This window comes from Syngnathus leptorhynchus, chromosome 6 (genome assembly GCF_054491065.1).
Source record: "Syngnathus leptorhynchus isolate UIUO chromosome 6, UIUO_Slep, whole genome shotgun sequence".
NCBI classification, from domain to species: Eukaryota; Metazoa; Chordata; class Actinopteri; order Syngnathiformes; family Syngnathidae; genus Syngnathus; species Syngnathus leptorhynchus.
In genome coordinates this window covers 11,517,496-11,529,015 of record NC_141200.1, presented here as the reverse complement: position 1 = coordinate 11,529,015, position 11,520 = coordinate 11,517,496, and the positions used below count along the sequence as shown (strand labels likewise).

Here is an 11,520-nt window from a genome sequence, read left to right as displayed (position 1 = left end):
CAAAAATTGATAAAATAATTCATAGATTATTCAAGATTCTTATGATCAGCTTGTTTAATAGTAATGTCTAACGTGCTAATGTTAATTCAGCTAGAATAAGGTCAACATTGTAATGTTTGCAGTTTGCCGAAACATTATATATTTAAATGTCTGCTAAATTAAGTGCTGTTAAATTGAACAATGTTGTATTTGGAATAATATATAATTATCTCTATTTAGTGTGATGGCATCTTGTTTTCTTTTCCTCTTTACCTCCCTTGTCAGTATCAATGCATTGTGAAATAAGTTTAACTGTCTTCAATTTTCCCCCTGCCTTCACAAAGCCACTTTATGGCTCCCGGAGCTCCGATCCTCTCTCCATCTTGGAAAATGACAAATATAAATGATTGACAGTCTTCCAGGGATACGGGTGGGGGTGGGGGGAGGTGTTAACAAGTTCTCTGTGTCAAAGAAATACAGTCTGATAGGCTCCTAGGGCAAGAAGATTGGAGATGGGAGAAATGAAGATTTTGGTGCTATATTGATCACACAGTGCTTGTTTCATGAGGTCAATATATTAGTGTAAAACAGTCCTGCAGTAGTCACGTCTTGTTCAATGGATTTTAGATTACACATGTCAAGATATGTTTTATAGGAATGACATATAATTGTTAGGGCGCCAAGCCAAAAGACCCTGGGTTGGGACAAAGAAATAATTAAAACCCAAAACATTTTTTGTGTGTCCTTACATCTGTGGTATGAATTTGTTCATTTCCCCCAAAATTTGTCACCCATAGCCTTTTAATCCATTCTCATCTTACTCTTATTCCATCAACTTCTCCTCTCCTAGGCTCAAGTCCAATCATGGCAGAGGAAAGCCTGGAGACAGATGGCCCCAGATCATCTATGCCGGCTGAGCTCCACCATTCCTATTCTAAGTACACTCAGTGGAAGTTTAAACTGTTTAGAGTGAGGTCCATGGAGAAGGCCCCTATGCCAAGTGAGACAAAACTTGAGAAGGAAGCCATGTCTGGGATCGCTAAATCTAACGTCTGTACAGCTCCAAATGTACAGTTAGATCATGGTAGTACAGATAGCATTATGAAATTGTGCCCAGATGCAAAAAGCAAGAAAACTACTGAACCACTTGACCAGAGCATGGACATGAAGCTAGCAGAAATTGACAATCACATGAACCACCTCAGGTAATTAACATTAAGCCTTAACTTGATAACATGCTCTGTTTCATCTCACAATGACAGATATTATAATATTTCTTTCTTTTGTTGTTGAAGAGGTCTGTGCCGTCTTTGTGGAATGTCATTAAGAAAAATCAGTGGCCCAATCCATGATGTTCACGCAGTTCTGGATAACGACAGCAAGAATTGCTTACGCAAAATGTGCTGTACATCAACAAAATGGCCAGAGGTCATCCGGAAGGTTTTTAAAGTGGATGTGACTAAAGATACAGAATCCGTCCACCCGCTTTCCTTCTGCCATCGCTGCTGGATGACTGCCATACGAGGAGGGGGTGTATGCAATCTTTCCAAGACAAAGGTCCCTGAGTGGAAACCTCATTCCACCCTCTGTCAGCTCTGCTCACCCAAGAAACAATTATTCCACAAGACTGGCAGAAAGAGGATGAAAACCACTCCCAGAGCCCAAATCTTAGCAAAAAGACCCAAGTTGGACCACAACCACATCACTGTCAGTGGTGAGAGTGGAGTTTTAAGACCATTTGGCGGCCATCTTCATGGCTCTGCCCTTAAGACATGGAGAAGTCCCAGTGTCCAAAGGGAGCATTGGGTGAGGACCATCACACACTGTCAGAAAGAGCACCTGAGTAGCAACCTTATATCTGAGAATTTCCCAGTTGATTTCCTCTGTTCTTTCACTTGCATGGTGTGTGACCATCTGCTCTCTGACCCAGTTCAAGCCCCCTGCGGGCACCTCTTTTGCCACAACTGTATTATGAAATACAAAAACTTTATAGGGCCTCACTGTCCTTCCTGCAACTTACCCTGCTCCAGCGATGACCTCATTCCTCCTGCAAAAACCTTTTTGTTAGTCCTGCATTCTCTGCTTTTGCTTTGTCCAAGAGATGGCTGTGGTCAGCATGTAAAACTAGACTCATTTAAAGCTCACTGTATGAGCCATGATGCGGAGAAGCAGGATGCTAGACAGCAATCATCACAGCTCGACAACTACCTGATAACCAATAAAGGGGGGAGACCTCGCCAGCACTTGCTATCCCTCACGCGTCGTGCCCAGAAGCATCGACTGAAGGATCTGAAGAACCAGGTGAAGATGTTTGCAGACAAAGAGGAAGGTGGCGACCTAAGGTCTGTGTGTCTGACACTATATCTGCTGGCACTGAGATCTGGGAATGAACACCGGATGGCAGACGAGCTGGAGGTCACGATGCAAGGTAAGTGGCCATGAATCAGTCTCTTGTTCAATCAGTTTACACCCCCTTAGCACCAAAAGACAGACACAAACAAATTAATTAGAGCTCATTAAATTCTGCCATAGTCTGAGGGCTGCACTCATCCCTTAATTAACAATGAGTTGAAAAGTTCACTGTTTAGTAGAGAAGAGTTTCTGCTATTTTGATTGCAAAGCTTTTCATGCTTGTCCATTGTGTTTTTGATTGCAAAGCTTTTCAAGCTTGTCCATCTCTGTCCATTAAGCTAGCATTGTTGGCCTTTGCTGAATTTCTCAAGCTCTCACTATCTTTCTGCCTGACTATCATACTTTCATTTTCACACCCCTCTATGATAAATGATATAAACTCATGTGAAGGGCCTGTTAGAATCAGATCATCAGCAGCTCTTGTATCTGTAAATGACACAGACTGTACCAACGTTCCCATTTGGGAATTGAAGCCAGCTGATGTCTGTTCTCATCTGTAGCCAATACATCTTGCCTTTTCAGTGGCTTTATTGTTTCACCCTCAACCCCATTATGACATTTAGAAATAAGAAAACATTACATTGTTTATCCAAGGGTTTGTGTGCTCTGGACAACAATACATCCATGGTCTTGCTGCGTTGTACTAGGAATGACTCCACATTTAAATGATTGAAATTTTTCCCCAGCTCTTTCTAAAGTTTGGGCTTCACAGTTTGGTGCTGAATAATTCTCTTAGTGTTTTATTTTGCCTCATTCTGTGTTTGAAACTTTTTAATTTGTCTCTATCTACAGGCAGAGGCTTTGCGTTGCACCCTGCTGTGTGTTTGGCCATCCGGGTCAATACTTTCCTGAGCTGTAGCCAGTATCACAAAGTGTACCGGACTGTCAAAGCCACCAGCGGCCGCCAGATCTTTCAGCCCTTACACACTTTGCGTGCTGCGGAGAAAGAGCTTCTCCCTGGCTTTCACCAGTTTGAATGGCAGCCAGATTTGAAGAACGTCTCTTCATCTTGCAACGTTGGTATCATAAATGGGCTCTGTGGATGGACTTCCTCTTTGGATGACTCACCATCTAACACCATCACACGACGATTCCGCTACGATGTGGCTCTGGTGTCCGCAATAAAGGATCTGGAGGAGGACATTGTGGAGGGGCTGAGAAAGAAGGGGATGGAAGACAGTGCCTGTACCCAAAGCTTCAATGTTACGATCAAAGAATCATGTGATGGCATGGGAGATGTCACTGAAAAGCATGGCGGAGGACCAGTTGTTCCCGAGAAAGCTGTTCGCTTCTCTTTCACCATTATGTCTATTTCTGTATTGCTTGGTGAAGATAATAAGCAGGAGGTTGCAATCTTCACTGAGCCAAAGCCAAACTCAGAATTGTCTTGCAAGCCCCTCTGTCTGATGTTTGTTGATGAAGCGGACCACGAAACACTCACAGCTGTCTTGTCGCCCATGGTTGCAGAACGTAACAAAATGAAGGAGAGCAGGCTCATCCTGTCGATAGCTGGACTGCCTCGATCCTTCCGCTTCCAGTTTAGAGGGTCAGGATACGATGAAAAGATGGTCCGTGAATTGGAGGGCTTGGAAGCCTCTGGATCCACATATGTCTGCACACTGTGTGACTCGAGTCGAGTGGAGGCCTCCAAAAATATAGTACTCCATTCCGTCACACGCAGTCATGATGAGAACCTGGCTCGCTATGAAATCTGGCGAACCAATCCATTTTCTGAGTCTGTAGAGGAACTGCGGGACAGAGTCAAGGGGATCTCAGCCAAGCCCTTCATGGAGACGCAATCCACACTTGATGCGTTACACTGTGACATTGGTAATGCCACTGAGTTCTACAAAATTTTCCAGGATGAAATAGGCGAGGTGTACCGAAACAAAAATCCCAGTCGGGAGGAACGGCGCAGCTGGCGGGCAGCCCTGGATAAAGCACTGAGGCAGAAGCTGAAACTCAAACCTGTGATGAGGATGAACGGTAACTACGCTCGGAAGCTAATGACCTTCGAGGCTGTGCAAGTGGTGTGTGAGCTGGTGCCCTCAGAGGAGAGGAGAGAGGCCCTGAGGGAGCTGATGCGGCTGTACCTCCAGATGAAGCCTGTGTGGCGCTCTACATGCCCAACCAAAGAATGTCCTGACCAGGTCTGCCGCTACACCTTCAACTCCCAGAGATTTGCTGACCTAATTTCCACTACTTTCAAATACAGGTACAATGGCAAAATAACCAATTATCTGCACAAGACCCTGGCCCATGTCCCCGAAATTATTGAGCGTGATGGATCCATTGGCGCATGGGCTAGTGAGGGGAATGAGTCTGCAAACAAACTGTTCAGGCGTTTTCGTAAGATGAATGCACGTCAGTCAAAAGCCTTTGAGCTTGAGGATGTCTTGAAACATCACTGGCTCTACACATCAAAGTACTTACAGAGGTTTATGCAGGCTCATAAGTACTCTGCCAAAGCCTTGCAAGCCACCATTGACCCAACAGAAATCCAGGACAGTGAAAGTGTGGCCCACAAGGTCTTTGATTTTTGATACCTTTTGTGTGAAATTAAGCATAAATATTTCAATTTCACGAATTTGGTGTAATTTGGTTTAAAGTTTTTCTTTTAAACTCCTATTTTTGTAAAACTCTTTTTCTCTGAGAGCTTTGTCAAGTTTCATTATTCATTCATTTATTAATGTTGGACTTGACAGAACAACAATGTTTAAGCTGTTGGACTTTTTTAATTGTATGTCTTGGCTGTTTGGATGGTCACGTTGAAGTGGGAGTGAATTTATATAGACAGTCACTGGCGGAGCTGGAGGGGAGGCCGCTGGAACACTTCCACCCCTTAAATATGCTTGGACCACCCATGTGCCAGGCCTAATAATTGACTTTTTGCTATTCTCTGAAGAATTTCTTTCAGAAACCCCCCCCCCCCTTTTCTGTAAAAAAATAAAAATAAAAAAGTAATTTCTTTTGCAGACACACTAAGATAACCTTGCCCCCCCCCCCACCCGAAGAAAAAACAACCTAGCTCCGCCAGTGGAGACAGTGACACACAGACTCTCATTTGGCAACAAAAAAGTATTTTTTCTTTTCCTATGAGTGAAATATGGCTCATTTTATTGCAGGCATGTGACATCTTTATGAATTTATGAAGTGGATATTTATGAAACCAGACGAAAATGGTATAACTCATAGTGGGGAAATGTGTTAAATTGACCATATTTGAGGATTTGTGGTCATTTTGAATGGAGAAAAATGTAATCACAGTGAGTTTAATGCTGTTTGTTTCAAGGCTGCCCTCTGCAAAAGATTAATTGATTGCTTTATCCTGGCACCCTCGGAGGCGGAATATCTGCCAGGTCACTTTGAACCAAATTTTATCTTTTTTATTTTGTACACATTAGATAATACATCATGCTTTATTCGACATCTTCACATAAAATAAAGCATATACTGGCCTTTTTCATAAATCATTAAAATGCATTTTAAAGCCAAACATCTAGCAGAGTCTCGAGCAGGGATTTTTCTTTAGCTCGGTATAAAACTGCACTTTTCCTCTTTTGACATTTCTTCATCACACTGGCTTAAAATGGAGGAGGGACAGAAGGATGTTGTATAAAGTTTGTTGGCAACTTTATTTCTTTGATTGATTGCATTGTCTTTTCCTGCCCTTGACATTTGTGGGTGCGACAAGCAATTTTGTTTTCTTATTTTATTGGATGTTTGATTCCTTTTTACTGTCATAAGTGCAACAATACACCAGCAGGGCTGTCACTGGCCTCAACAGACATCATCTTTTAGAATGCATTTTATGACGGCTTGTCTCATAGTTGTGTTTTTGCAAAATAAATTGCATCTCCAAGTAAATTGGTGATGGATGATTCACAAACATTTCCGTCTGAGCTTTTCTCATTTTCTGTTTGTCCTCTCCACTAAATTACATGTCAGTTTGCACATCAAGTTTTTACAGTAAGTTGATAGGTGAAACTTTTTTTTCAAAGATCTTTTTATCTGTTTTTATAAATAAAGACAACACAGTTAAACTCCCCTTACTATTACATCTTTAAGCCAAACACAAATGTAGGGTACATATATGATTATTTTCTTCTATAGCATGCTTTCACAATTCATTCTTACCATCTAGATACATTTATTGAGTGAAAACTTGGATGTTTTTACACTCATGAATACATTTGACATGTATTCTGCAGTTGTTTTTCTATTTTGGGATTTGCAAAAGTTTAGAAACATTTGACTTCATCTCAAACATTGGCATTTGTCTAAAATAGAAGCAAAATGAAGAAGTCAAAGCTACAAACACAATCTTCATTTTCTCACTGTATTTTATTTAATGACATAAACACAACCACTCTCTTGATGATTCATTTATTTTTCCATAAAATGAATAAGAAAATAAGTGCACCTTGTAGTGCAGAAAATACGAAAAATGAATTTGTCCTTAATAACAACAACATAATTGACATTACCGGTTAGATAATTTGGGAAAAAATGTTTCAGAAATACATATGTATTGAACTTTTAGGCCATCTACCAAAGCTCTTAGCTTCATAAAGGTCAGTGACCCCGGCTCTACTTGACAAAAGACACAATTTACACATGGATCATTCTCAATTATTATTTCACAACATAATAAACTTGTTATTCAAAAAGTCTTCTGAAAACGGTTTTGGGTCTGGGCATCTTGAGCGATGTATGAGATTTCCTTTGTTTGACTTTTAAAGGCTTATGTGTTAGTGGTATAACCTTTTGAGGTGGGGTCATCTCCTGCTTCGGAAGACCCCCATGTTCTCGGCAGAAGTATTTTTTGTTTCCCTGCGAGAGTTGGAGGAGCATTGTCTCAGACAGCCCCATGCACTGGGCATGGACCCAGTGTCCGACCTCTCCTTTGGAACAAAAGATCATGGCTGGCCATTGGAGCTCAGTGGAGTAATACGGCTCCCATGTATTGACGTCCAGCTGACAACCACGGCAACATTTGATCCAGTAACCATACTGCGACTCGTCCTCCTCATCTTTCTCATCGTAGGTATTACCTTCACCCTCACTACTATCATCAAGCTCTTGAGGCTCACGACCAAAATAGAGCTCATCTGAATCTTCGAGAGGAGTGGAATTGTCTGTCAGCTCTTGGCTGCAACCCTGCTGGTCTTCTTTGCTGTCGACTTCTTTCTGGAAGTTTACTAGATAGAAGTAATTCATATTTGTTTGGCACGACCTGCCCTCACTTGGTACAGCTAGCAATATACTCTGTTCCCCTGCAGCACCGCCATACCAAGTCCCACTGTGAACGATATCTGGAGTCCATTTGGGGGGGTCAAGAGGTTCTATGTGAATCCCCTTCTCATCCAGAATGACAGTACTGCACTCCATTCTTTTTTGAGAGGTAAATTGATACCCTCCAATTATAATATACTCGTGAGCGGGGCCTGTGCGAGTGATTATAGCGCTTGAGATGGACAGACCAAAGTCGAGAAGCTCACACGACAATAATGGACAACCTTGCAGGAGTTCGACGTGCAGACAAAAGAGCCGAGGTGGCCGGCCGTCACTTTTCAAAGAGTGACCGCCGAGGATGTAAACACGGTCCTCTCTCGCAAGGGCCACGTGGAATGACTGGCCATCACTGAGCTCTGGAAAAGTGTAAGCAGAACAACAACCAAACTGCATGTCGAACAAGAACACTTGAGGAGGACAATCGATGACACAATTCCAGTTCTCTGAGGTCCTCTCTTTTGCAGGCATGTAGGACCTTCCACCAAAAGCTACAAAGGCTGTCTTTCCTTTGCTCTGAACTACCGTGACTGTGTGGCCATATCTAGCACCTGGCACTTCTCCAACCAGTTCTTTCTCTTTACATTTCAGGGTCAGTTTGCGATTGCAGCCACGACTATCCATGCTCAGTGCATAAACACTTGTTGAGATGTCATTGTTGGGGGTGCGGCCACCGTGGATGAGATAACTCTCCGGAAGTCCATCATGTGGATCAAGGCGGCAAACGGCAGGATAGCGCAAAGGAGGAAGGTACTGGGAGTCATTGGAGAAAGATATGGCTCTCAATCTCAGCTCATCATGTTTCAAGCGCACACTAAATACTCCTGTTGGACAGGAGCGCTTTGGCCATCCTTTCTGGCCAAACAGCAGAATTTCACCGTCAAGCTGCAGAAGAGAACAGCCAGGTTGCAGAAGACCTTCGCAGTTGACTGGCTTTAATGGTTGCAGAGTCATCCTGGGTACAGGTGTCTGCTTCAAAACAGCACACAGGGACGCACACACAGATGTTTTTTTCATCACTTTTCAAAATTACTTCCTGGTCATCATCATTATCAACATAATGGTTCCCTGTCTCATCTTAATAACATCGTAAAAACATAAACTCATATGTAAAATGTGGACAGTACAATAAAATTTTAATTAGAAACAACCATAGTTGGACGGCCTTTTCTGTTCAGAGCAAATTATGCTACAAGTCAATTCCAACTGGATAAAGTGGGATTCATTTCGTCAATTATACAATCATACTTTTTCATCCTTATAGGCTAACAATGATTAATTGATTGATATGTCTACGTAACCTTGCTCTTTTTTGACCATATCGAAATTTGTTGCATTCAATGTAGTACAGGAGTAACAAGTATTTAAATGTTATCAGCCTAATTCAAAGCTTGGTTCATTATTACTGAAATACTACTGCTAGACAAACAAAATGATGAGAAAACACTCATTCATTACCAGTAGCACAAGTTGACATTTATTTTAAACATTCCTTTGTTCATGTTTATTTTTATATACAGTGTCTGTACCGTAACGTACGTAATATAATAAAATGATGAAAAGTACCCATGCATATTTGTAACCTCATAACTTCCAGTAATTTCAGATCAATTTTAATGCGCTTACCTTGCAGTGAGGCCGAGGAGTGGAGCGTGTTGAGACCTTTAGCTCACTTTACTGTGAATTTTAAGATCACTAAACTAAACCTAATCACTCTTTATATAGCCTGTCTTTGACAAAAGTAGACACTGGCAGTGAGTTTGAGAAGCTTCGTTGACTCACAAACACTTCCAGTTCTTGAGGTTAACTGTGTGTGACTGCTGCTCATTGGCAGCGCTGCCTGAATGCATTTAGCAAGTCACTTCAGAGGTACAGCCACAGATAAAACACACCTAAGAAGCTCGGAAAAGCAGCGACAGATTTTGTCGTGCAGTCTGAACTCATCAGATGTTTAAATATGTTGAGCGATGCTTGTAAAAAAGCTTCACTGACATCCCTTAAAAAACAAGAGGTCTGTTTGTTATTCTTTTACTTCCTAAATTTACACGTTTGGTCATACACTAATTGTAATTAACAACAGCTAAATAATTAAGCCATGCTGATAATTGCTACAAAGGCCACATCACAACCAGCATGAAAATACAGTAAGGCGGAAATATTTCCCAAATTATGCAGTCAATGTAGGATGACAGAAAATTAGTCATCGACTCTTGCAGCAAAGCAGATATATTTAGGACTGCCCATTCTCAATGTCACAACAAGAAAAATAATACACAAAATCAAAAGCGACAAAAGACAGCGTTAACTTATAATGCCATAAAATCCTGACTGACATTTCAGTTTTATTACCTTTAAGAGAAGCATTATTTGTTGCATATCATGTCATCTTCATTATAATTGGTAACCAACAATTTGCACCCTCCATGATATGAAAACACTGGTCAACAAACTTCCACATTTAGATCACAGATGGATTCCCTACCTGCCTTTAGTTTTTCTTTGAGCCCATCCAGTTTTAATGTAGTAATAATAATAATAATAACAACAACAAGGTAGTCATGTAATAATAATATCCATCCATCCATTTTCTGTACCGCTTTGTCCCCACGGGGGTCGCGGGCGTGCTGGAGCCTATCCCAGCGGTCATCGGGCAGTAGGTGGGGGACACCCTGAACCGGTTGCCGGCCAATAGTATACTATACACAGATACACAGAGACAAACAAGCACCCGCTTTCGCACTCACACTTAGGGGCAATTTGGATTGCTCAATCAGCCTACCAAGCATGTTTTTGGGATGTGGGAGGAAACTGGAGTGCTGGGAGAAAACCCTTGCGGACACAGGGAGAACATGCATAATAATAATAATATAATATGTAATATTATTTAGTCATATTTAAATCAAGTGTATCTTTTTTCTCAAACGTCATAGCTATAAAGAACAAGGCATGGTAAACTCTATATTGCGCAAGATTTTATGGGTCAAACTTAAATACAAATAATGGAAACAGGAAAATAGGAAATGTCTTTTTTTAAATCAGGGACACATACTATAAAGCTATCTCTGATTAAAATGGACAGTTGATAAGTATAATTATTTCCAATGACTTAAAAACAAGTGATTTTATTGAGACTAAACTCATTTTGTTTGACAGATAAAGACATTTTCCAGTGTATTTATCAAGTGTATCCTTTATTAGTATGCAACATTTATTGTTGTACAGCCTAGATTCTGTTGTATTCAATTAAACGCTTTGTTTCAGTGTTGCCCAATGTGTGCTTATTTTCTCATGTGTTTACACTCACATAAAGCCTCTTCTGTCTTCCTTCTGCTCATCCCTTAAGGTTGTGCTCATTTCTGGCATCGAAATTAATTGCAGGCTTTAAAAATTGCCAGCAAGCCAAACAGACCCACATACATTTTAATAGAGTTGCTTCTCTGAGGCATTTCATTTGTGCACATTTCATTCACCTGCTGATTAAAATCTGTATATTGTACACAGGCCATTGAGCCATATAGATCAGTACGTGTGCATATTAGTCTACAATGATGTTGCATGATGAGATGATGGCAAAGAGGTCTGTCCACCCATCTGTCTGATCAGCTGAGGTTTGAAAAGAAATAACACACCTAAACACCCAGAGAAAAACTGAACTCAAAGCAGATGTACACTCTCTCATTAACATAATGTTTTTATGCTCTGAGCAGCTGAGCGAACACTCGAACTGTGAAAAACAAAGGCTGAAACCACAAGTGCCTGGAAAACCGTTAGGGCTTGAAAAGTGTGCAGCACCTGTGTGCCTAAACCGATGCTTACAGAGCTGAGTTGTGGAGAGAA

General features: G+C 41.3%; 2 protein-coding genes across 2 annotated transcripts; one reads left to right on the top strand and one right to left on the bottom strand.

The window, feature by feature from the left end:
* The first annotated feature begins 843 nt into the window (after positions 1 to 843).
* rag1 (recombination activating 1) lies at positions 844 to 4,934 on the top strand. Its single transcript, XM_085914766.1, has 3 exons — positions 844 to 1,184; positions 1,275 to 2,407; positions 3,184 to 4,934. The coding sequence occupies exons 1-3, from the start codon at positions 844 to 846 to the stop codon at positions 4,932 to 4,934; spliced, it is 3,225 nt and encodes a 1,074-aa protein (XP_085770892.1).
* A 2,050-nt stretch (positions 4,935 to 6,984) lies between these two features.
* Positions 6,985 to 8,637, bottom strand: rag2 (recombination activating gene 2). Its single transcript, XM_085914524.1, has one exon. The coding sequence runs from the start codon at positions 8,635 to 8,637 to the stop codon at positions 7,051 to 7,053; it is 1,587 nt and encodes a 528-aa protein (XP_085770650.1). The 3' UTR covers positions 6,985 to 7,050.
* Between the last annotated feature and the right edge of the window lie 2,883 nt (positions 8,638 to 11,520).